The sequence below is a fragment of the Pseudorca crassidens genome, chromosome 2 (assembly GCF_039906515.1).
Source record: "Pseudorca crassidens isolate mPseCra1 chromosome 2, mPseCra1.hap1, whole genome shotgun sequence".
Classification (NCBI taxonomy): domain Eukaryota; kingdom Metazoa; phylum Chordata; class Mammalia; order Artiodactyla; family Delphinidae; genus Pseudorca; species Pseudorca crassidens.
This window is the reverse complement of record NC_090297.1, coordinates 140,358,794-140,386,221: the sequence shown is the minus strand read 5'-3', so window position 1 is coordinate 140,386,221 and position 27,428 is coordinate 140,358,794. Positions and strand designations below refer to the sequence as shown.

At 35.9% G+C, this 27,428-nt stretch overlaps 1 protein-coding gene across 4 annotated transcripts in view; it reads right to left on the bottom strand.

Moving 5' to 3' along the window:
- Window positions 1–27,428, bottom strand: part of HMCN1 (hemicentin 1) — a 524,815-nt gene that overhangs the window by 196,111 nt on the left and 301,276 nt on the right. For all 4 annotated transcript variants that reach the window (XR_010941259.1, XM_067728936.1, XM_067728938.1 and 1 more), the window contains exons 37-42: window positions 13,329–13,430; window positions 12,255–12,431; window positions 11,560–11,711; window positions 10,292–10,415; window positions 5,416–5,591; window positions 2,938–3,034 (exon numbers count right to left, since the gene is read on the bottom strand). Coding sequence is in view for 3 of the 4 variants with exons in the window: in XM_067728936.1 (XP_067585037.1) it covers window positions 2,938–3,034; window positions 5,416–5,591; window positions 10,292–10,415; window positions 11,560–11,711; window positions 12,255–12,431; window positions 13,329–13,430 (828 nt within the window). In the remaining variant the exon portion in view is untranslated. The remainder of the gene's footprint in view (window positions 1–2,937; window positions 3,035–5,415; window positions 5,592–10,291; window positions 10,416–11,559; window positions 11,712–12,254; window positions 12,432–13,328; window positions 13,431–27,428) is intronic.

Here is a 27,428-nt window from a genome sequence, read left to right as displayed (position 1 = left end):
CAGGCATATAACATATAGTAAAGAACAGAGGTAAGGAATTTGATCTGAGGAACAGACATGCTACCTATCCTAGATTGCACACTCTGCATCCCCCCACTGATCTCCAGCTTCTGCTTGGAACTCTCAAAGTGAATTCTGACTACCCACACTTTACTCAAAGAGGCTGAGTCTGCATTTGCTGGTTGAACTCTCCCTTGGGACACTTTTCTGGCTGCAGTATTATCACGTGATAGATGCTTATCCTCCCAAGCTCCTGGGAGGTGAGGAGTGGGAGAATCCTCCTCACCGCCAATGCTGCTTCCAGCCATTGTTCAAGCACCCCCATGAAAGTCACTATTCTTTTGAGGCTCATGTCACCCATTTACTTCTTTTTTTCTTATCACCATCTGTGAACCTGTCATTCTCTTTCCATTCACTGAACAATTTGGTACTTGTTTTTATCCTTTCTCTTTATATGAAGACCTGCCACATTCTGTATGAACTCAATATCCACACGTCTAAACACCTGGCTACTCAGTTCCTTGATCTGCTCATCCTGTTCTCCAACAGAGGCCATACTCTTTTCACCATCTAGAACACTTCTCCTATTAATTTATAAATTTAGGCCATTTTCTGACAACTGCTCTATCCTTATAGCTCTTTCACTCAACTATTCCCAATTCTCAGTTCAATGACCTAATTGAATCTCAAGTCCTTAAACCTCTCAGAAGCCTCCCAACCTAGCTGCTTACTCTTTTATTTACCAACTTCACTATCCAACTTAGATTTCATGATCAGTAATTTCAGCTAGTCCTCTGCCAATATTTTCAACTGCCCGGCACCATTGCTCTTCCTATTTGGCAATACCCTTAACTTGGGATGAATCCTATAGTTCACTCTGTCATCACCTATCCCACAGATGAAAATTCTACAGAAGAAAATGACAACTACACAAACTGCCACCACTATAAATTCATGATCTCCAGCCCAAACTCCACCTCCTCTACTGCAATGGCTTTCATTAATACAAATACTTGCAAATCTGTACCTGTAATGCAGATACGCTCTGAGATCTGGACTTTTATATCTGACTACTTAACATCTCATCTTGGATGCCTTTGAGGCACTGTCAAACTCAACTTGCCCCAAACTGAACTCAGTAACCAGTGTCATTGTCTTTCTTCTTAAGCTCTCTGTGCCTACATGTGGCATAGTACCTAGAACACAGAGTCACTCTATACATGATTTTTGAGGTCTTGACTTTCACTCCCCTATCATTCATTCTCACATTGACTGTGACCTGCTTTCCTCTTTAAGAGGCATTGGTCTACTCAGTTGTAAAGTACACTTTGTATTTTATGTCTCATTTGGCTTCTCTGCAATGTGTGCCATTATTCATTCATTCATTCACTCATCTATCTAACCACGTCCAACTTATTTGTTGTCCGTGTTCTTCTTCTGGGAACACCATTGTCCCTTAGTTTCCATGACACAAGCTTTACCCAGTTTTCCTCCTCCCTCTTTGACTGTTCCTTCTCAGTTTCCCATTTGGGGGTCTCTTTTTCTGTCTCCCTTCTTATGTGATATGTGAGGGTCATTCTATACAGTACTCTTTCGTACACATTCTTCTTATTCTCGCTAAGGGATCTCAACTACTACGTATACACTCATGTCTCTAACCTCACATTTTTAGCTGTTATCTCTTTCTCCTGAGCTATAGGCTCATAATTCTGATGGCATAGAGGACAGCTTCACATGAATAGTCTACAGGTATCTCTAATACAGCATTTTAAAAATGAATTCTTCATCTCACTTTCTAATTGATCACTCCAAATTTTTCTTTTTCTTTTCTTTTTTTTTTTCAACCTTTAATTGATAAGACTTAGCTCACTGTTGTCCATATTGGGAGTTATACGAATATTTTCCCCATTTGAAAGAAATGAGAAGAGAAAGGAAAGAAAGGAAATATGAAGGGAGAAAAAAGGATAGAAGGACGTAGGAACAGAAGTGAATGATACATAACAAATATGTAGTAAATATAAAGGTACTGCATAGTAAACTCTGTCATTTAAAAGTAAATCCTTTTACAGGTGAATGATAATACTTCTTACAATTTTCCTCAAGATTTTTAAAAATGATAATAATGATTTATAATTAACAAGTCATTTTATACATAAAATATTTATTCTCTATTGGAATTAGATTACTTCCTCTACCTATTTTTATTTTAAAATGTGTTTTTGAATTAACTTTTATAATCAAAGGTAAATTTCAGGTTATTATCTCAAAAATTAAAAAGTTTAAACAAATACAATCAAAATTAAGAGAGCTTAATATGTTATAAATGAATTTAAAGAAGTACTTAAAATAAAGGCGAATACGTAGGAAGTGGGAACACTTTTGAACATAGTGTAACAACTACAGTGATATAAAAGTTGTGACTATTCCTAAGAATTATCTTGATTAGTAAGAGTAAAACTTCAAGCAAGAATAGCTTTGCACATTTGTCAGCGGAGTAATCCCATCTCCCACCCACAAGTGCATGTGTCCTCCTTCTCTCACACAAATATAATTCACATACACAATTTAGCCTTGTGACTTATTTTCAATTGACCAACACACTCTCTGTTCATGGAGAACACTCAATCATTAGAGGATCTCAGTTGTAGAAGCTAAAAGGCATATTAATCAGGCAGGAGAGCAGAACTGTTCTACATCAAAGTTACAGTGACCAACATGTTTAGGTTCAAGAAATCTGTCTAGTTGCTCTTGAATTAATTATATAAGCTGATATTCAGGACAGTTCAGCATCATTTAAACATATTAATTAGTGTCCATGTCTGTATTATGATCAATTTTAGTTACGTGGTTGGTTATTTTAAGAACTGACACAAAGAATCAAAGATTAAACCACAAGCTGTATCATTTGCTTTACAATCAGGGGCTGATCCCACTTACCCCAAATGTTGACATTATAGTTTTTCTCAGTTTTTCCAGCAACATTTGTTGCCTCACAAGTGTAACGACCACTATCTTGGACCTGAGCATCTTCAATCTGAAAACAAAATCATGCTTTGAAACCACAGTTTCTATTTTGTAAGTAATTGGGGCTTTTCTATTAATGTTATTTGTGATCTCTGATTTTTCATTTGTGTTCTGAAGGTTTTCAAACATATAAAAAATAGAGGGAACAGTAAAATGGATGGCTATATGCCCATCACCCACATTCAACACTTATCAAGATTCAGCAATTCTTTTATGTCATACCTTGTTTGAATCTCATTAATTCTACTGGTTGAAGGTCTAGAAAGGCCTTTTAAATATGATTCAGATAAAATAACAAAAAAGTCACAATTAATTTCTGAATATGTTATTCAGGGCTTTAAATATACAATCTTTCCATGCCCAGGTCCTTGTTCAGTAAAATAATACCCATACTATTAATTTATTATGTCTTCTCCTATATTGGGTTTGTAAGCTTCTTCAAGCCACGTATTATACTCAATTAGTCTCAATCTCCTAATACCCAGTTTGGTGCTTGGTAGATAACTGAATACCAGTAAATACTTTCCATATATTTATCTGCAACATACATTAATACTCATTTATCATTTATTCATAGACCTTTCAGCAGTTATTGAGAATCCTGTACCAGGTACTATAGGCAAAAGATACAAAGAAGTATGGTGTGATATATGGTTTCTGACTTGAGTTTTCGATCTAGTTGAGAATATAATGTATGTGAACATAAAAAAAAGAGTTTAATAATAAACAAGGTATAAATAAGAATATAAGATAATCTAAGAGGTACAACAAACAGTATATAATTGCTGAAAGCTTTGAAATCAATTGCTAAAACATTCAAAAGAGAATCATTAGAGTTGGGGTTATCATTAAAAGTATTTAGTACAGCAGGGGTACACTAGAAGTTTTCATTTCCATGAGGTCTTCGCCCTATGTTCCTTCCTATGGACCCACACATTCCAGGGTGCCTGGCTAGCCTCAGTGGTGGAGACTCAGTGGATCCTAGGATTTCTTCACCATCACCTCTCTCCTGGCTTCCCAACTCTATTGGGATCCGTGCTCTGAAGAAATGAACTTCTCTACTCACTAAAATTTGCTAGGAGAGTTCTAATCACGTATAGCTCTCCCCTAGCAGTGCTGGGACCTGTGGTTTGTACAATCGTCTCCCTCTATCATTCAGTCAGAGCTGAGGTTTGAGAATTCTACCAGCTGCTTTCTTGAACTCTGGGGTCTGCCTCTGAGAAGGGGCAGTGCTTTTTGCTTTTTTTTTGCTTTTTTTCCCCCTATATAGCTCAATTGACTTATCCTACTTTCCTCCATCAGTGACTCCGGCCTTTCCTTCCTCACCGGCTCCATCGTTACAGGATCATAATTCCGAACGACTCCATCCTCTTGCCTCCAATATACACTTTCACCTCCCTCTCACTCTCTCCTATACTTCCATCCTCCTTGTGTAAGCGTCTTAGTTTCCTTTGTGTTGAAAATCATTATCCATTTCCCAAGACTCTCCTTGTTTGACAGTAATAATGTTCCTTTACCAAGAAACTATGTGGTGTAGTGGTTAGCAGCATGGATTCTGAAGCTATACTCCTGTATTCAAATCCCATTTCTGCCTCTTAGTAACCGTAGGCAGATTACTTAGCCATTCTTTCAATTCTAAATACGGTTATTGAGGATTTTATAAATACTCCAATGGCCTGTTGGCTTCCTGAATCCTAATTCCTTAAGTTGGCTTTCAATGTTAGCTCTTATTTCGCTTAAATCAACGTAGTCCACCTTATTTCCAAAATTCACTTTGTTAAATTGTTTCAGTCACACTAGCTTACTTGCTTCCCGTAATCAGGCCTTTTGTCCTATCTACCCACAAAAAGCCAAGTAGCTTTCCAAGACTATTCTGGACAACCACAGCCTCACGTTTTGCTATCTTTCCCAAATGTACTGTCTATATCATCCACTTGGTAATTAACTTAGAGACTTAGAGCACTCATTGCATTTTTCATGAGCTGTTAAATTTTCATATATTTATGCAAAATTGGAAGACATTTTGCATAAATGTGTCATACTTTTTTGCATCCCTATGCAGAGCACCTAGAATGGGTATTCGCTGATTGGCTGAACGACTGAAGATGATGCACTCCTTAGAATATTTCTATAATATTTTCCTAGAAGTATTTTTGAATGACTTCTGGCTACAAACATGAATTGACAGTTAAGTATAATATTTAAACCTTACTAAGCATAAAACTGAAAAATATTACAAACCTCATTAATAAAAGGGTTCCTGGAATTTTATAAGATGAAATTAGTAGAATACTTGTAAAGTTTAATAGGGGTACTATTTTGATAGTGGTAATACCAAAGCCATGAGCTTAGGAATAATATAAGAAGCAATAAATGAATCTATAGGCTTACCTTTAACACACTTCCATTTTCAGTGACACTGAGGCCTGGTTTCTTCAGCAAGGGGTGGCCATCTTTTAACCAGGTCAGAGTCGGTGGGGGAATTGCATCACTTTGACATAGTAACTCCACAGCTTGGCTAATGAGGATAGAGACGTTCTGTTCTTCTCCCATAATATTTGGTGCAACTAAGTGAAAGATGGGTTTTCCCTCAGGATAAAAGAGGCCAGCATACTGCTTATCTTTACTAATCATCAGGACATATACTGAATAATTTTATTAGTTCTTTTTAGATGTAGGAGCACAGTAATTCTAACATACCCTCTGCACATCATTTCGTTCAGAATCAAGTGTTCATAAATCACTGATTAACGTGTTCCTGTTGAACAGAAATAGTTTTTTCACTAACTTTTCATGTAAAAAAGTTTTAGAACTGGAAGTTCTCACCAAGTGCCCACTTAAGAAACTTCTTGAACTAGATGTCACCACTTAAGATTTTCAAAGCATTAAACCACTCATGAAATATTTTGGAAATAACAATGAATTAAAGGCAAACACATTTTTGATGTTTATTTTTGCAAAAGAAAATAAATTTCATAAATACAGAGGCAAAATAAAAAAATAGAGTTGAAAGAGATCATCCTGTCCCACCTCAGAGTTTGCAAAACATAAGATGGTTGACAGATAAGAGCTTATTTGAAATAATATGACTAATTGGTGGCAAAACTAGGAGTCTTCTGACTTGCAGTTTAGAGCTCATTTTGGTTTTTCACGGTGCCTTGTCAGTTTTCTATGGAATAAAGACCATGTGGGATAAATGATACATTAAAGACCAAACTAAAACAGTGACCAGCTGTACAGCATACAACTACATAAAAAGAAGAAATGAGTTGAAATTTTGATGAGATTAAAATTAGAATTCCCTGGCTATAAGGCTTGTCAGATCGTGAAATATGTTCTTGGAGAAGTTTAAGGAACCGCATTCCCTTGGGTGTATTAAAAAATAGAGTAAACAATCATTTGTCTCAGATGGTCGAGGTACAGCCCTGCCAAGAATTAGACGGTGGGCTCCATAAGCTCTCAAGGACTCTTTCAGGCTTATATTTATAATAATTCAAAATCATGAACTAATGATAAAATCAGGCCTGTTATAAAAGGGCCACTCCAAAAAAGCACAGAGGGGAATTTCCTCAGCCATTTCTCGCTAAATCCCATAACTATTTAGGATTGTAGGAAACATACCATATTTGTAGTTTTTTTGGTTTTGTTTTTTTTTTTACAAGAAAGGTTAAGTTTCATTGAAATGAATCCTAAAGGATTTTCCAAATGCTTTGGTAGAAATAAGATTTTTGTGGTAAGGAACATTATGATAGTCCATTGGCCATTGTTTCCAGCTTGGTACTGTTGCATGTGGCAAAATGACAATGAACGCAGGGTACTTAAGCTAGTCTCTATAGCTTAAGGGGCTATAACCAGGAGGTTATATAATCGTGTTCTATAACCAGGAGGTTTCTCTGCTACCATGTCTTTTACACAGGGAAAGGCATTTGAACTAGAGGGTATTTCTTATGCTGTTTCTGGATGCAGGACTTGTGTTAAACCCAAAGGAAATGAGGCTAACAAAAGAAACTCCATGCACAATGGTTGGAACAGATCAGTGGAACTTTTGGGCAGAGATCTGTGATGCCCGTCCTGCTAAATTTAACAGCACACAGACATGTGGCTTTCCAAAAGCCTAAAGTAATCTACGGGTGACAGAAAAGAGTGGGATTGTTTTTAACATGTGAGACAACAGATAAAAGATATACAACTAGTCTGTTTGAGATGAAAACTTCTATAATCTCAGCAAAATCAGCACAATGAGTGCCATCTTCTAAGATAATATGAAGAAAAGATATATTCACCAGTCTTAGCATAGAGAGTCCTAAATACAACTTCACAGTTGGAAATAATTTCAGGTTAAGTCTGTCCTCTGTGGATAAAAATGTACCACAACTATATAAAATATGTTTATCTCAGATTATTTGTAGAATTTACAAAAGAGCATGGATTCTTTATGACTGCTTGTAGACGTAAAAGTCAGAAACAATTCAAGAAAGCAGAATGCTAATTTATTTCCAAATATTTTTCCTTCAATTACTTTTCTTTAAGCTAAATGAGTTGAATCAAGCTCAATTTTTTTCAATTGAGAGGAAAAATACAAAAACAGTAGAGTAGGGCTTCCCTGGTGGCGCAGTGGTTGAGAGTCCACCTGCCGATGCAGGGGACGCGGGTTCGTGCCCCGGTCCGGGAAGATCCCACATGCCGCGGAGCGGCTGGGCCCGTGAGCCATGGCCACTGAGCCTGTGCATCTGGAGCCTGTGCTCCGCAACGGGAGAGGCCACAGCAGTGAGAGGCCCGTGTACCGCAAAAAAAAAAAAGAAAGAAAAAAAAAAAGAGTATTTGTTTCTTAAAGAACATAAATTAAAGCAAATCTAATTACAGTCAAGGATATATATTACCTCAGCACAACTATTTTTTTCTGCCCTGTCTTTCATTTCCAACTTTTTGTTTAGTCTGAGAAGAGAACAAGCTTCTGCCGTTTAGATCCTCAGCTTCCTTAGATGTTATCCCTATTCTGCTTTGCAGTCATGTTGCTTAGGAAGGGGTGTGTTGTGTCTGTTTCTCATCCTACGTATTATACTTGTGAAATGTAATTACACAAGTCAGAATTGCCACAGGGTTATGCCTGTTAAAACACTGGGCAGTGTGTGATCTCTAAGAAAGTTCTCAGGGCTTCAGTTTAAAGATAAGGTACTACAGGAATCCAAAGCATTTAAAAACTCTATCCTCATGTTTCAGCACCTAAGAGTATGGTGATGCATACTCCAAATTGATACCAGGGAGAAACAGTTTTAATGAACTACTCTTGTAATTGTAGGGAAAGCTATGTTACACAGTGTCTGCTCCTCCTACACCACCACACTCTACAATGTAGATCTGACGGGGACTTACCTCTGAGGCTGCAGAATCATCACGCACCAAATAGATCCAAGATTGCCAAGGTTACTATCACAAATTTAGGAATATAATATAGGGACATAATACGAATAGTAGAGCATAGACCGGAAGCTAATTTCACATTAAAAACCTGTTTTAATCTGGCACTTCTTTGACATTCAAAATATATACACACAGCAAGTTACTAAACACATACGCACCTTCTAAAACATACGCATGGGCTGGCTACTAAACACATACGCACCTTCTAAAACATACGCATGGGCTGGCTACTAAACACATACGCACCTTCTAAAACATACGCATGGGCTGGCTACTAAACACATACGCACCTTCTAAAACATACGCATGGGCTGGCTACTAAACACATACGCACCTTCTAAAACATACGCATGGGCTGGCTAGCCACTTGACTTTTATAACAGAGGGAAGATTCTGGTTTTCAGACTAAAAAGGTAGTATGGGGGTACTTAATAAATGATAAAAAGTAGTGACGCACATCTTCATAACTCCTGAAAAATATCAACTCTCTATCACCTCCCAGGTCCACTTTTGACACTAACCAGTGCAGAAATGGAAGCAGCCAATCCCAGATTTTCAGGGCTGACTAAAACCCAGTGAATACCGATGTTTGCTTGCTCGTCTGCTTGCTTGTTCATGATTGAAGGAGCTGTTGTGTCACATACTTAGATTGATGCATCATTCTCTAAGGATAGTTTAGATTGGAAACATTCCAGTTCTTCATAAAGCATAAAAGTGACCCATTAAGGGAAGGAGTTAGATTCCTTGCAGTTGGGTACTTTAGACCCTCTGTTATCTCAGACACAGAGCACCAGCTGGAGGCTAGATACAGACCCATGCCAACTGCAGAAGCAACAAAAAAGAGGGATGCATAATGAGCCTTGGGTAATTTACTGATGCCAACTGGGATTTTTTAGCTTAATTAGAGATGCATGGCATCCAGGTTGAAACAAGGGGCCTTTTTATTAAAAAATTTGGACTTATTATATAAGTTATTTGTGATGATTACATTTGTTTTGGCAAACTCAAAAAGGGAAGTCAATCCACGTGGCCTGGAGGTAAAAAAAAAAAAAAAAAAAAGTAATATATTTTGAACAGGAGTAAATTATTTGGAAGTGAGGTAGGACTTAGAAGAGGAGGCTTGCATTAAACAGATACTCTTTGAGGACTACAGAACACATCCATTATTCCAGGAACCAAGAATATAATGCAAGTAAAACCCTGAAAAAGTTCTAAATGCAAAGGTATACTAAAATGTGGAATGACAAGTGTAATCTATGAATGGAGGCCATTGAGGCCCCAACTTTGTTCCAGGGGCCTCTTGGTGTGATGGAATCAGACCTTTCCTTTTGTACCTTACAGCTGCATCATAGGTAGGAAGAAAAAATATTTGAATTTTGCCTAAGTTTATGTTTAGTTTAACTTTTGCTTCTCAAATATCCTTTAATTCATAGACATAGTACTGACTATAAAATACGCTGATTATACATATAATTGAAAAGTAAGAAAATCCAGGCTTCGAGTAGAATAGATCAAGAGAGCTACTTGAACAGAGCCTTGCTTTAGGGAGAAGAATGTCTTCCAAACTGCAAAGATCTCTCCATAGTCATGTTCTTCAGAGTGCTCCATAAAAACAACACCCTACATGCTGGATGTATGCATCTTTATTTCTCAGAACTTCAATAAAGGAAAATCAAAGTCAAATATAAGGCAGAAAGCGTGACTCTGATTTAATTAACCTTGTAATATTTTGATAATTTCTATTGTTCACAGCTCTTTATTGTCAAAAACTTTCTTAACTTCCTCAATGACATTAGGACTTAAACACAGCTATATCAGAGCAGAAGTAATTATTAAAATGTCTCACCATATACTCTGAGGTCAATGTCCCTTTGTTTCTCCCCAGCAGCATTTACTGCCACACAGGTGTATCTCCCCGTATCACTGATTTGCGCGCTGGTCAAGGCTAGGATGCGGCCCCCAGACAGAACCTGTTGATGAATAGAAAGCTAAATAACCAACATATCTCCTGAGAATTGTAGGTGTAAACATACTTTTTCAATTATTTTCTGAGATTGATCAACTGAACATTTGCCTCTAGAAGGATTTCTACTTGGATGTTTTAAAGAGGGCAAGCATCATTTAATCCCCTTCTCATCTTATCTGTGGAGGACGACAGAGGCTAGAACCAAACTTGGTAATAACCACTGAACACAACTCTCTACATACAGGATCAAGTGAAGATCCAACTTTATCAATACTTACTACAGAAAGAGAAAAAGCCACCAGGGGAGAAAGACAAGAAGAAGTGGGAATAAGAGGAGCTAATCCTCCTCTTAATTTTTCTTGGAGAGAAAAAGTAAGAAGGTAAAATTAACAGAATGGTAGCAGTCAAATAAATTAATTAGTCACATTCATTTGTCCTTTTATCCCACTGATGTAGTTGTACCTTTAATATTGACATGGACTCTGGATAGTCTATGATCCCAAATTCTGCAAGCAATGGATTTTCAAGAAAAGTTCAAGAAGTAGAATGGTGGAGTAACTATGCTCTCTGCTAAGCAAAGCAAAATTGAAGTACACTTTCAATGAGATATATGTTTCCGTATTTTAAATTTTGAGTCAGTGCAATGTACTTAAATTTTTTTGTCAGACTCAAATTTCACTTCTCATAATGTTGCCTTTATACTTTTTCTTTATATGATGTTTTAGTAGAAGTAAATATACTCTGTGTAAATATTTACTCTGAAGTAAATATTCTGATTATTTCCAGACATTTAAATATAACGTCTACCAAAAAATTCCTGTTTTTATTGTTGATGAACATTTCTTTGCATAGGGTATCTTTTATGGTGGTGGCAGAGAGTTGGGGGGGAAGTAGAAAGTATATAAAACAATGGTCAAAATATAGCACTACATATGAGATAAGGGAACTCTTAGATATACTGAGCTTTTAATGAATTGTTTAGAAATCACAACTGTGTGCCCATGGTATTTATGGATGTATATGTGTACATGTTTGGATAACATTTGTGAATCCTTGCTCTCCAAACCCCTTTAATAGTTTTACTTGTTTATACTTCCTGTATTGAATAATTAGATGGTAGATTTCACTTAAGGAATGACAGAGAGTACCTGTATCCCATTAGTGAAACTAGCGACAGGGCTCCCATCTTTCAACCAGGTCAGACTTGGGGCAGGGATACCTCTGGCTTCACATTCTAACCTCACCAGGTTATTAACTACCACTGCCACCATGTTATTGCTGCCAGAAATTGATGGGGGCACTGAAAAGGAATAAAAAAATAAATAAAATTAAGATATGTTAACATCATGGAATATTACATCTCAAAATAATAAAACTATATGTTGTGTCCACAGTAATGTTTTACATTTTTATTTCTTGATTTCCAGGCTTTGTGTGTATCTGTGTGTGTTTCCTTACACTGTATCTACTCTAGTATGTTAACTATGAACTCCTCTTAAAAGCATTATTAGAGATAATAACTTGGAAACATTTCTTGAACTAAAACCTATGATTCTGACAGACAATATTTACAAACAGGGCCAATGTCATTAGCTGATAAGATTGTTGATGACTATTTGCAGCAATTCATCTAAAGAAAACTTAAGTTCAATAGCATGTGAAAATAGAGCATTTAATGGGAATCAGAAAATATAAACGCTTATCAGTTTTAGAATACTGCATTCTTAAGTAAAGATGACAATAACACATTCTGTTAAATATTTACACTAGAATTTTATAGATGCACTTAATCATTTTGAATGCTTCTTCACTCCAGGATGAATCTAGGAGAAGTAGCACTAACCATGGACCTGTAGACTATAAAATAACTCTGTAGCTCCAGCTGAGTTGATGGCCACACATTTATATATGCCAGCATCTGTGATCTGGGCGCTTTCGATATTGATGATCTGTCCTCTGTTCAAGAAAGTCATGCTACTGGAACCTAACAGTGGACGATTATCTTTGTACCATGTAATAGCTGCAAGGGGAAGAGGACAGAAACCCATCTTTTTAAAACTTTTCATTTAAAAGCTCAATACACACACTAAATCGAAGCTTAACTACAACAGTAACAATTGCTTTATTCTTACGCTTATCATCTTAGTTTAATCTGTTTAATTATCTCTTTAGGGTTGATTTTTAGGAGGAGGTAAACTTTAGAAAAACATGAATAGCCGAGCCAATATAAGAGTCCTGAAGTGAACTTATAAAAATAATATTCTTTACATTATCTCTAATGTATTAGGTTGGCCAAAAAGTTCATTTGGGTTTTTCCATACAATCTTACAGAAAAACCTGAACGAATTTTTTGGCCAATCCAATATCAGTATTTGTTTGATAGCAAACTTTTAACCGATTCTATTTCTTTTGGTGTAGTATATATTCCTCTCATCTATAAAATTTTGTTTATGCATCTAATCAAAACCAAACACTATATATACTATTAGCCTCAAAATTTTTATATTATTATTGATTAGTATGAATAACTTACTGGTGATGAAAATCAACAAAATAATAGTCTCATCAAATGAATGATTTATAAAGATAATCAATTGAGACTAGATAAAAATATATTTTTCAACAAAAATTTATATACAATACCATTGTGGGTTCTGTGGTCATAGTAAGGACAGTAAGATAATTATTCACATATTTCTACATTGTTTAAATGAGTAAATTATTTCATGTAGTTAAAAGCAATGAAAATTCAAAAATATCATCCATCTAATGATATCCTTAACAATATTTTACCCTTGAAATATATTCTATAATATTTCCCTTATTAGTAATTACTACATTATGCTTATAAACAGATTTAGCAATTCGCAGAAATCTTAAAATGTTAATAAGCTACAGAGTCCACAAACACACCTACCAGGTGAGGGATTTCCAGTTGCCTTACACTCCAGCTGTATGGGGTTGTTCACTACCACGGTCTCATTCAGCATCTTCCCTGCATCCTCCAGACCGGGTGGTTCTGTAAGAAGCCCAAACAGATAATTAGCAAACACAAATAGAATATTTAAACTGAAATTGTTTGCTCACTGGGAATTGTCATTTCTTTCTTTCTTTCTTTCACTTATATACAATGATATATTTGGAATAAAACTAAAGTAGACTATTAAGTAGTACTGAAGAACAGGATGGAAAAAGATGTTAATAGGTTTTCTGGATCATCCATTTCTCTATGCCTAGACAGGAAAAGCCTTAGAACTGTAGATTAGTAGAGAAGTAAAAGAAAGCTAATGGAGTATTTTTTTTAATTCCAATAAATCTGACTGGTCTGATGATGAATTGCCTTTACCAAGAAGTAATCTAACACATTTGAACTCTTTCAGGGAAGGACATGGGTATTCCTCAAAATATCTGACTTTACCTTAGTACAGTACTATCGTAAACCATTTCAGAGGGATTAAAATCATTTTTTGTTTGTTTATTAGAGTTTTTTCTTTTGATATGAAAGTTACAATTAAATTGTTAGTAAAATAAAACAGAAAACTACATTTTCAACTTTAAATAATCACAGATAATGCTGCTCTATTTTTAATGTATTTATAAAGTAGGAATTCAGAAAGTCTAATTCACTAAATGTGAATTAGTTCATTTTCTTGGTCAATAGAGAAATATTTAACACTATTTGAGGGTTAACAGTATTTTTTAAAATTAAAAAGCACAAGCAAAACAATTGCAAAAATACTGACAATAAAGAGCTGGACAAAGGTATACCAGAACAACAAGTGTGATATCAATTTCTGACATACTGTTATACAAGACAAAAATAATGCTTTCTATTGACTGAACTGTTACAATTCAGAAAGAATCCACTATAATGATAATGCTTTATGCACTGAATAAAAAAGCAAAAATCGTTAAATAGCAGAGAAAATTTGAAAAACTGAAAAGTACTATATTTTAGTACACCTTTCTTAGAAATTGACTATGCAGTGAAACAAAACATAAAGTTACAAATAATTTGAGAACTAAAATTACCCATCCATACTGTATGTGTGTATATATAATACATATAACATACACATACACATATGTATTTGTGTATTTATGGTTAACAAAGAATACATATTATTTTCAAATGCCAACAGAATATTTTCAAAACAGACTATATATTAGGCCATAAAAAAGTCAATAAAGCATTTATAACCATAATTTAATAAAACCATAATAAAAAAACAGAACTCAGTAATAAAATATAAAGTTCTCTACATGGAGAAAAAATTTATTAAAAAGGAAATCAAGACAGAAGTATAGAAGTAGAAAAAATAAATTAGAATGAGATTGATTAAAAACTAAAACCTATGGAATGTCACTTAACAGTAAGTACTCAAAAAAAATCTTAAAGCCCTAATTAATATATTAAAAACTAAGAAATAATGAAAATAAATGTTCCAATCATTCAACTCAGATTCCAGAAAAAGACCAATAAAATAAGCCAAAGAAGTCAGGAATAAAGAAATAATAAAAATAAAAGCAGAAGACTACACCAAAGAAAACAAACAAGCAAAAGAAATAACAAAAGAAGACAATAAAACTCAAAGCTGCTTTCTGACAAGTTTAAAATAAAGTCTGTCCTCAAAAGTAGATGTTCTTGTGAGTCATATTTATTTTCTTGGAAGTTGTTCCTAAAGACAAAGCCTAGACTCCACTCCTCCTTCATACCTGTAGTTCCTTTGTATCCATCTAATGCAATGTATTAACCCCTCCTGCTTGAAATGCCTAGAATGTTTCTGTTTTCTGCACTAAATTCTGATTTATGATATGGTATTTAAGGACAAAAGACCTTTAAATATGGCTATCTGACTTTTCCAACTGGAAAGGAAAAATAATTAGTCCATGGCGCCTTCTTTCAAAACAGTTATTCAAATACTAACTTGAAGCCTTCTGGACGAAAGTGATCACTGAAGGCTTTGACAGACTATGTAGCAGCTGCAATAAAACAACATGGTAAGAATAAGAAATAAAAGAGCTGTGGAGTGGGCTGGCTATTTTTCATTCCACTAAAGGACTGAAAGAAAAAAAGATTAGATGTCAGCAAGAATGGCAGAGTAAAGACTGAAAATACATGCCTCCATTAAAAAACAAAAAAGAACACTGGAAAAATTATCAAAACCAACTTTTTCACAACTCTGGAAATTAAACAAAGGCTTGCAATAATTTAAAAAGTGATTATTCAAGAAAAACAGCAAAATCTAATTAAGAACAGCGAGGTTTATGACATTTTACCTCACTCTATTCCCATCACTCTCTCCCTACCTCAGCAGTAAGGCTGAAAGCAAAGAGCTCTGCAACCACAGTGAAAAAAGCAGCCAAGTAGAAAGTGGATAGTAGAATGCGTTTGGGTTCCTGGAAGGAGCTTCAAGAGGGCCGAGGAGTAGGACGTGGAGATCAACTTCCTCCCCACAAATACATCAAAAATACACCCACATGTGGACTAACTCCTACAGAACACTTCCTGAACGCTAGCAGAAGCCCTCAGACTTCCCAAAAGGCAAGAAACTCACCACGTACATGGCTGTGTGGCTGACAGTCTTGGTGCTCCAGCTGGGTGTCAGGCCTGAGCCTCTAAGGTGGGAGAGCTGAGTTCAGGACATTGGACCACCAGAGACCTCCCAGCCCCAGATAATATCGATCAGTGAGAGGTCTTCCAGAGATCTCCATCTCAATGCTAAGACCCAGCACCACTCAATGACCAGCAAGCTCCAGTGCTGGACACCCTATGCCAAACAACTAGCAAGACAGGAACACAACCCCAGCCATTAGCAGACAGGCTGCCTAACATCGTAATAAGCACACAGACACCCCAAAACACACCACTGGATGCGGTCCTACTCACGAGACAGATAAGATCCAGCCTCACCCAACAGAACACAAGAACCAATCCCCTCCACCAAGGAAGCCTACAAAACGTGCCAAACCAACGATATCCACGGGGGACAGACACCAAAAACAAAGGGGAACTAGGACCCTGCAGCCTGCGAAAAGGAGACCACAAACACAGTAAGTTAAGCAAAATGAGAAGACAGAGAAATAAGCAGCAGATAAAGGAACAAGGTAAAAACCCACTAGTCCAAACAAATGAAGAGGAAATAGGCAGTCTACCTGGAAAAGAATTCAGAGTAATGATAGTAAAGATGATCCAAAATCTTGAAAATAGAATGGAGATAAGACAAGAAACGTTTAACAAGGACCTAGAAGAATAAAGAGCAAACAAACAATGATGAACAACACAATAAATGAAATTTAAAATTCTCTAGAAGGAATCAATAGCAGAACAAATGAGGCAGAAGAACAGACAAGTAACCTGGAAGATAAAATAGAGCAAATACCTAGTGCAGAGCAGAATAAAGAAAAAACAATGAAAAGAACTGAGGACAGGCTCAGAGACCTCTGGGACAACATTAAACACACCAATGTTCGAATTATAGGGGTCTGAGAAGAAGAAGAGAAAAAGAAAAGGACTGAGAAAATAGTTGAAGAGATTATAGTTGAAAAATTCCCTAACATGGGAAAGGAAATAGTTAATCAAGTCCAGGAAGCACAGAGAGTCCCATACAGGATAAATCTAAGGAGAAACACGCCAAGACACATATTAATCAAACTAATAAAAATTAAATACAAAGAAAAAATATTAAAAGCAGCAAGGGAAAAGCAACAAATAATATACAAGGGAATCCCCATAAGGTTAACAGCTGATCTTTCAGCAGAAACACTGAAAGCCAGAAGGGAGTGGCAGGACATATTTAAAGTGATGAAAGGGAAAAACCTACAACCAAGATTACTCTACCCAGCAAGGATCTCATTCAGATTTGATGGAGAAATTAAAACCTCTACAGACAAGCAAAAGCTAAGAGAGTTCAGCACCACCAAACCAGCTATACAACACATGCTAAATGAACTTCTCTAGGCAGGAAACATAAGAGAAGGAAAAGACCTATAAAAACAAACCCAAAACAATTAAGAAAATGGTAATAGGAACATACATATCAATAATTACCATAAATGTAAATGGATTAAATGCTCCAACCAAAAGACAAAGACTGGCTGAATGGATACAAAAACAAAACATGTATATATGTTGTCTACAAGAGACCCACTTCAGACCTAGGGACACATACAGACTGAAAGGGAGGGGATGGAAAAAGATATTCCATGCAAAAGGAAATCAAAAGAAAGCTGGAGTAGCAATTCTCATACCAGACAATACACTTTAAAAATAAAGACTATTACAAGAGACAAAGAAGGACACTACATAATGATCAAGGGATCATTCCAAGAAGAAGATGTAACAATTGTAAATATTTATGCACCTGACATAGGAGCACCTCAGTACATAAGGCAAATGCTAACAGCCATAAAAGGGGAAATCGACAGTAGGGGACTTTAACACCACACTTTCACCAATGGACAGATCATCCAAAATGAAAATAAATAAGGAAATACAAGCTTTAAATGACACATTAAACAAGATGGACTTAATTGATATTTATAGGACATTCCATCCAAAAACAACTGAATACACTTTCTTCTCAAGTGCTCATGGAACATTTTCCAGGATAGATCATACCTTGGGTCACAAATCAAGCCTTGGTAAATTTAAGAAAATTGAAATCATATTAATTATCTTTACTGACCAAAATGCTATGAGAGTAAATACCAATTACAGGAAAAAACTGTATAAAATACAAACATAAGGAGGCTAAAGAATGTGCTCCTAAATAACAAAGAGATCACTGAAGAAATCAAAGAAGAAATAAAAAAATACATAGAAACAAATGACATGAAAACACGATGACCCAAAACCTATGGGATGCAGCAAAAGAAGTTCTAAGAGGGAACTTTATAGCAATACAATCCTACCACAAGAAACAAGAAAAATCTCAAATAAACAACCTAACTTTACACCTAAAGCAATTAAAGAAAGAAGAACAGAAAAACCCCAAAGTTAGCAGAAGGAAAGAAATCATAAAGATCAGATCAGAAATAAATGAAAAAGAAAAGGAAATGATAGCAAAGATCAATAAAACTAAAAGCTGGTTCTTTGAGAAGATAAACAAAACTGATAAACCATTAGCTAGACTCACCAAAAGGAAAAGGGAGAAAACTCAAATCAACAGAATTAGAAATGAAAAAGAAGTAACAACTGACACTGCAGAAACACAAAGGATCATGAGAGGTTACTACAGCAACTATATGCCGATAAAATGGACAACCTGGAAGAAAGGGACACATTCTTAGAAAAGCGCAACCTTCCAAGATTGAACTAGGAAGAAATAGAAAATATAAACAGACCAATCACAGCACAGAAATTGAGAGTGTGATTAACAATCTTCCAACAAACAGAAGTCCAGAACCAGATGGCTTCACAGGCAAATTCTATCAAACATTTAGAGAAGAGCTAACACCCATCCTTCTCAAACTCTTCCAAAATATAGCAGAGGGAGGAACACTCCCAACCTCATTCTACAAGGCCACCATCACCCTGATACCAAAACTAAAGATGTCACAAAAAAAGAAAACTACAGGCCAATAACACTGATGAAGATAGATGAAAAAATCCTCAACAAAATACTAGCAAACAGAATCCAACAGCATATTAAAAGGATCATACACCATGATCAAGTGGGGTTTATTCCAGGAATGCAAGGATTCTTCAATATACGCACATCAATGTGATACACCATATTAACAAACTGAAGGAAAAAAACCATATGATCATCTCAATAGGTGCAGAAAAAGCTTTTGACAAAATTCAACACCCATTTATGATAAAAACCCTGCAAAAAGTAGGCACAGAGGGAACTTTCCTCAACATAATAAAGGCCATGTATGACAAACCCACAGCCAACATCGTCCTCAATGGTGAAAAACTGAAACCATTTCCTCTTAAATCAGGAGCAAGACAATAATGCCCACTCTCACCACTATTATTCAACATAGTTTTGGAAGTTTTAGCCACCGCAATCAGAGTAGAAAAAGAAATAAATGAATCCAAATCAGAAAAGAAGAAGTAAAGCTGTCACTGTTTGCAGATGACATGATATTCTCCATACAAAATCCTAAAGATGCTACCAGAAAACTACAGAAAAACACACTTTGACATCAACCACAGCAAGATCTTTTTTGACCCACCTCCTAGAGTAACTGAAATAAAAGCAAAAATAAACAAATGGGACCTAATGAAAGTTAAAAGCTTTTGCACAGCAAAAGAAACTAGAAACAAGATGAAAAGACAACCCTCAGAATGGGAGAAAATATTTGCAAATGAGTCAACAGACAAAGGATTAATCTCCAAAATATATAAACAGCTCATGGAGCTCAATATTAAAAAAACAAATAACCCAATCCAAAAATGGGCAGAAGACCTAAATAGACATTTCTCCAAAGGAAACATACAGACGGCCAAGAGGCACATGAAAAGCTGCTCAACATCACTAATTATTAGAGAAATGCAAATCAAAAGTACAGTGAGGGATCACCTCACACTGGTTAGAATGGGCATCATCAGAAAATCTACAAACAAAAAATGCTGGACAGGTTGTGGAGAAAAGGAAACCCTCTTACACTGTTAGAGGGAATGTAAATTGATACAGCTACTATGGAGAACAGTATGGACTTTCCTTAAAAAACTAAAAATGGAATTACCATGTGACCCAGCAATCCCACCACTGGGCATATACCCAAAGAAAGCTATAATTCAAAAAGACACATGCAACCCAATGTTCATTGCAGCACTATTTACAATAGCCAGGTCATGGCAGCAACCTAAATGCCCATCGACAGACAAATGGATAAAGAAGATGTGGTACATATATACAATGGGATATTACTCAGCCATAAAGAGGAACGAAATTGGGTCATTTGTAGAGATGTGGATGGACCCAGAGAGTGTCATACAGAGTGAAGTAAGTCAGATAAAGAAAAACAAATATCATATATTAATGCATATACATGGAATCTAAAAAGAAGTTACAGATGAACCAGATTATAAAGCAGAAATAGAGACACAGATGTAGGGAACAAACTTATGGACACCAAGGAGTGAAAGCAGGGATGGGTGGTGGGATAAGTTGGGCAATTGCATTTGACATATATGCACTAATATGTATAAAATAGATAACTAATAAGAACCTGCCATATAAAAAATAAAGAAATAAAATAAAACTCAAAAAAAAAAAAAGAGCATGGGTAGGGACTTCCCTGGTAGCACAGTGGTTAAGAATCCGCCTGTCAATTCAGGGGACACAGGTTTGAGCCCTGGTCCAGGAAGATCCCGCATGCCGCAGAGCAACTAAGCCCGTGAGCCACAACTACTAAGCCTGCACTCTGGAACCCACGAGCCACAACTACTGAGCCTGAGTGCCACAACTACTGAAGCCTGTGCACCTATAACCCGTGCTCTGCAACAACAGAAGCCACTGCAACGAGAAGCCCATGCACCGCAATGAAGAGTAGCCCCCGTTCATCACACCTAGATAAAGCTATCACGCAGCGACTAAGACCCAACACAGCCAAAATAAATAAATAAATAAATTAATTAATTACTTTTAAAAAAAGAGCACTGGTAGAGGTAACTAATGGTAAAGACAGTAAAACTATATATTTTGCATATAACATTTTTTCTCCCCTCTGAATTGAAATAGAATAGCATAAAGCAATTATAAATATGTATTGATAGGCACATGATGAGTAAAGGTGTAACTTTTAAAGGAGGGGAAAGGGAAGGGACCTATATAGTAGCAAAGTTTTTTATGCTATTGAAATTAAATTAGTATTAATCCAAATTATAACATTATTAATTAAGACGCTAATTGTAATACTCAGGGCAACCACTAAAAATGAACTCAAAAATATAGTAAAAAAAGAAAATATCTAACACAAAAAGGTAGTAATGGAGGAATATAAAAACAAAAATGACATAATACATATAAAAACACATACAAATGGTAGACATAAATCCTGTCATCTCAGTAATTACGTTAAATGTAAATGTATTAAAACACTCTAAGCAAAAGGCAGAAGAGACTAGCAGAATGGATTTAAGAAGCAATACGACAATAAAAACACGACCTGACTATATGTTGTCTACAAGTGACAAACTTTAAATTCAAAGACACAAATAGGTTGAAAGTAAAAGGATGGAAAAGATATACCATGCAAACAGTAACCAAGTAAGAATGGACACTCTATACCAATATCAAACAAAGTAGATTTTGAAAGAAAAACTGTCACTAGCAACAAAGTAGGACATTTTGAAATGATACAAAGTATCAATTTATCAAAAAACATGAGAAAACAACAGAGTCTCATATATTCACAAAACAACAGAGTCTCAAGATACATGGAACTAAACTATGCAGAATCAAAGGGAGAAAGACAATTCAACAATAAAGCCTGGAGATATCAATATTCCACTTGTAATAATGAATAGAACAATTAGACAAAAATCAACAAGAAAATAGAAAACAGTATGAAGTTTCCTCAGAAAATTAAAAATAGAACTACCATATGATCCAGCAAACTACCATATGATCCAGCAATCCCATTTCTGGTTATATATCTGAAGGAAGTAAAATCAGTATCTCAAAGACATATCTGCACTCCTATGTTCATTGTAGCATTATTCACCATAGTTAAGACATGGAAACAACCTAAATGTCCGTAGACAGATGAAAGGATAATGAAGATGTTACCTTTCTTCCTCTCTCTCTCTCCCCCTCTCATGTGTGTGTGTGTGTGTATTATATGTATTATCATACAACATATACATATGATGTATGTTGTATATATACATATATATGGTGTGTGTATACACACACACACACATAATGGAATATTTTTCAGCCATGAGAAAGTAGGAAATTCTGCCGCTTGAAGCAACCTGAGAGAATCTATAGGACATTTTGCTAAGTGAAATAAGCCAGATAGAGAAAGACAAATACTATATGATCTCTTATATGTGGAATTTAAAAAGAGTTGAACCCACAGAAACTGGTGGAATGGTGATTACCAGGGGCTGCGGGGTGGGGGAAATGGGGAGTTGCTGGTCAAAGGATACAAGCCTTCATCTATAAGATGAATAAGTTCTGGGAATCTAAAGTACAGCTTGGTGACTATTCTATTACTAATACTGTATTGCTAAGAGAGTAGATATTAAGTGTTCTCACTACACACTCACAAAAATGGTAACTGTGAAGTGATGGATGTGTTAATTAACCTGATTGTAGTAATCATTTCACAAAGTATACATGTATCAAATCATCACATTGTATACTTTAAACATATACAGTTTTGTTTATCAATTATATCTCAATAAAGCTGGGAGACAAAAAGGAATAAAAAAGACAGAGTGGTACTGGCATAAGGATACACACTTAGGCAATGGAATAGAATTGAGATTAGAGAAACATACCCTTACATCTACAGTCAAATGATTTTCAAAAAGACTGCCAAGCCATTCAATGGGGAAAGATTAGTCTTTTCTATAAATGGTGCTCGTTCATTTTTAGGTTAAAAAGTAAATACAAATATAAATGCTATTATTCCCTTCTAGCGTTAAAGAGATGGTCTTGGAAATCTGAATTTAGGTGAATGCTGTTCTAGAAGAATAATTAGTAAGGTAATAATATCTTATGTTAACAGTAAGAAGATGTCTGCATACTCCAAGCAGAAGATTGAATTCCATTCAACTCACCTAGTTTTTTCCTTTCTTCTAAAAGTTCTAGGCGTATATCATGCCAAAAACAAAATACCTTCTTCTGGACATATTGTGGGTCTAAACTTTGCCTATTATTTTAATCATTCAGAGGCATAAATTCATTTTTTCAAACTCTGGTTAAATTTGAATTAATACACAACTGATCTGAAAGTGATTTGGGTGAGATAATACACCTTAACCACCAAAATTATAATCTAGTAAATAATAAATTCATCTATACCGAGAAAATAGTATAGTAGCGCCCAGAACTGAAGTTATCCTTTAAAAAAGAAAAAAAGTTCCCTATAATATTCTCAAGTCTCCTTTAAGCCACAAGTGAGCTATTAAGCAAATCACAGAAATGATATAGAAACCTTTTTTTAAGTGGGTGTTAGCAGATGTTAGCCAAGCAAATACTTTAAAATAATAAAATTAAATTAAGGGTGCTCTACTAATGTTTTAACCAGACAGCTAATACAGACTCAAGATGGTTCCTGGCCAACAGTAAAGACAGCAGGACTTTAGACATATTTGTTAAGATGTTGGTACAGTGAGAAGTGCCAGAAGCCAAATATGTGTTTGGCTGAAACAGTCATTAAGCTACTACTTACAGATGATGACTAGAAACCAGACACCAGGCTAAATTTTTCATGTCTAGTCTTGCATTTAGTCCTCAGAACAACTTCCCTGATTATGGTATTATCTTCATCCTTCCCATTTTACAGATGAGAAAATGGGGCTTTTAAAAAGTTAACATCTAAGCCCACTGTCCTCCAGATACTTCAGGGTATAGGAGCCTAAATCCAGAGCTTTTAACCACAACATTCTACTTCTGGGCACTTCACTTGGTTGCTTTTAGCTAGGAAATAATTAAGTGCAGATGAAATGAATGCTTGAGCCATTAGACCCCAAATAATCATTTGTTTGTGGAAACATCTGTCTCACTTGGCAAATATCTGAGGTTTAAATATAATTTCATAGTTTGGTCTAGAGAATTAGAACTTCCAGAATTATGAAACTTTGATCATCAAAAGGACCACCTACTGAGAGCCTCAGCCTTTTATAATTGACAGAACTCCGCCTGGAAGACACAGGGGATCATGAGACTATTCCCCTTCTCATGATCATGACTTCATCTTCTAGTCCAGGAGACCATGCACCCTTACTCCACCTTTTGGAAACACTTTTTTCCATGTCTGAGAAGAATGGAAGCTTCTACGATCTTTTTTATAGGAAAGCAAAATACTAAACAATCTGAAAGCTGAGTTTCTTTGATTAAATAAATTGATAAATGAACTAAATTAAATAAGAGTTGCTTCCCTATAGATTTCTCACTGTCCCTCAATATATAGCACCAGAATTAGATACAACACTTTGGAAGCATTCAGAGAGCAAGAATATAAGAGGGCTACTATAAGCTTCTATTACTGACTTCTAAGGTTGATTAGCTTTATTATGAAATTGAATGATCAAATCTACAGTAATTGGAGAGAGCCATTAATACCTCAAGTATTTCAATGTGTGGTATCTTTAAGCCATTCTATCTCTATTCTTATGCAATTTTTCACGTCAGGTTAACTTGTCATTTTAACCTCTGAGGTCTTCTTGAAATCTATCAACCCTTAGAAATTCCTACACCTTGTCTAACAACTCCAGTTCTCACCGAAATTATTAATACAAGTATTGAAGAGGACAGAATCAAGTTTGGAGCCATTTTCATCCAACGTGACACTGCCATCATGAGTGCCAAGATGATACACCAACTTTCTGTTCAGATTCCTATCACATGCTCTTAGCCAACTACTTCCTCCAAGTTGACCATTATCTGTATTAGATTAGGAATTCACTTCATCATTTATTCTCCCTTCAGGTTGATGAAATGGTATCCAGACAAGTCAAGATTGTATTAGATGAAACATTTTCAGCTACTAATATATCTTACCTCTATCCTATTGGTGATTTGTATGAAGAAGATTGTTTTATATTCTCCATCTAATTTGGTAGTTTTTTTGGGGGGGGCATAGTTGCTTTACAATGTTGTGTTAGTTTCTGCTGTACAGCAAAGCAAATCAGTTATATGTATACACATATCCCCTCTTTTTTGGACCCATAAACAAGGTGAAAAGACAACCCTCAGAATGGGAGAAAATATTTGCAAATGAAGCAACTGACAAGGGATTAATCTCCAAAATGTACAAACAGCTCATGCAACTCAATATCAAAAAAACAAACAACCCAATCAAAAAATGGGTGGAAGACCTAAACAGACATTTCTCCAAGGAAGACATACAGATGGCCAAGAGGCACACGAAAAGATGCTCAACATCACTAATTATTAGAGAAATGCAAATCAAAACTACAATGAGGTATCACCTCACACCGGTCAGAATGGCCATCATCAAAAAATCTACAAACAGTAAATGCTGGAGAGGGTGTGGAGAAAAGGGAACCTTCCTACACTGTTGGTGGGAATGTAAATTGATACAGCCACTATGGAGAACAGTATGGAGGTTCCTTAAAATACTAAAAGTAGAACTACCATATGACCCAGCAATCCCACTGCTGGGCATATACCCTGAGAAAACCATAATTTGGTAGTTTTTAATAAATCCTTACAATGACTAACCTTCTATTTCTCTTTCTTTTCACATTAACTCAGACATCTTCTAGCCTGCATCCCCTGTCTCTGATGATTTTCCATGTCAGTATGTACACTAATTGCATCTCCTGCTAACATACATCGTGTTACCATATTCAGACAGCATATTTATAGACTTGTGTTTTCTTAGGTAGTGAATCTGTTTAGTCTTTTCTGTTGTTGCTAGGTAGGTGATGGGATACTTGATTCCTTTTATGGATTCTAGTTTTCAGTCATCCTTGACTACACTGGCAAGTCTCTAGGCCAGTCTTTACAGTCTGAGCCAACGTACCTCCACGTAATGGCACAGACTACTTGCATCAGAGATGCTGTTTCAGGAGATGTGGGAATGGGCCCAGGAAGCTGTACTTTTAACAAGCAATACCTATGATTTTTATGAACACAAGTTGGAGAGCCTCAAACATTGAAGTTTGGTTCTTCCCAGTTCTGGAGACATATATTCTGTTCTTCATTACAGAGTCTTCATTTAAGTAATTTAAACCAGTCTAGAGAACAAAACCAAATCTTTCTTTTTGATAACTCCTGAAAGAGTAAAAGTGGGAAATATTTTACGTCTAATACCTCTAGACCTCAAAAGCACTCTGCAGGTCAGATACTCAGAGAGGTTAAATCGTTTGCTCAAGGTTACGCAGATCATGTTTAGCATAGAATTTAAACTAAAGTGGGCATGACTCCAGTGCCTGAGATGACTACAACACATCATGCTATCCCACTCAACTATTTCCTTTAGCCAACAATGGAGATCAGATAAGGATTGAAGCTGTTGGAAGGGAGGGAACAAATAGCCTGTATAAGGCGGAGAGAAGGAGACTCAGAGCAGAAAAATGGGGAAGGAGAACAAGCCCACCCCCAGCACACTCTTAGATGGAAGTGGAGGTCTGAGTATATGCTGGAGACAGCTGCCAAAGAACACTAGAAAGATATACAAGGCCCTATGAGGAACAAGGTAAATTCAAGGCAACTTACGGGAGAGCAGGGTCAGCCTGTCCCCCAACCCTCAATTATAGTGAGACCGTTCCAAGACGGTTACACTCAGATATTGGTCTTTAGGTTAACTATTCAATGAAAAAATAAAGGTCCTCTTAAGGAACACGGTTTGTGTGTATGACATCCATAAGTTAGGTGTTCATACTGGAAGAACCGGGGAAAGAATAAGCTGGTTTATTGGAAACGTTTAGAGAACTGATGATATAAATCTTTTAACTGGGTGATTTAAATAAAAGAAAATATGTAAAGAAACAGATTAGAATTCAACGTTCAAACTAAATTTTTTCATTCACTTACTATTTACTGTTTCATTTGTGAAATATTTATTGACTGCCTGCTATATACCTGGAATTAAACTAAGTGCTGGAGTGTTCTTCTAGGTTAAGATTGCTCAGAAAATGTAGACTAAATATATGAATGAATGGATGGACAGAATGAATGAATGAATAAAAGTTTAACAAGCAATCACGTGAATTAGAGAAAATGAACAACATGTACAATGAGAGCTTGGCTAGCTCTCTGCAAATATCCTTGGCTGAGTTAGGAAAGCTCAAGCCTACAATTCTTGGCCCTTTCTGATGAGCCTCTAGAGATGTGAAGTCTTACACTCAAGGTCAGGT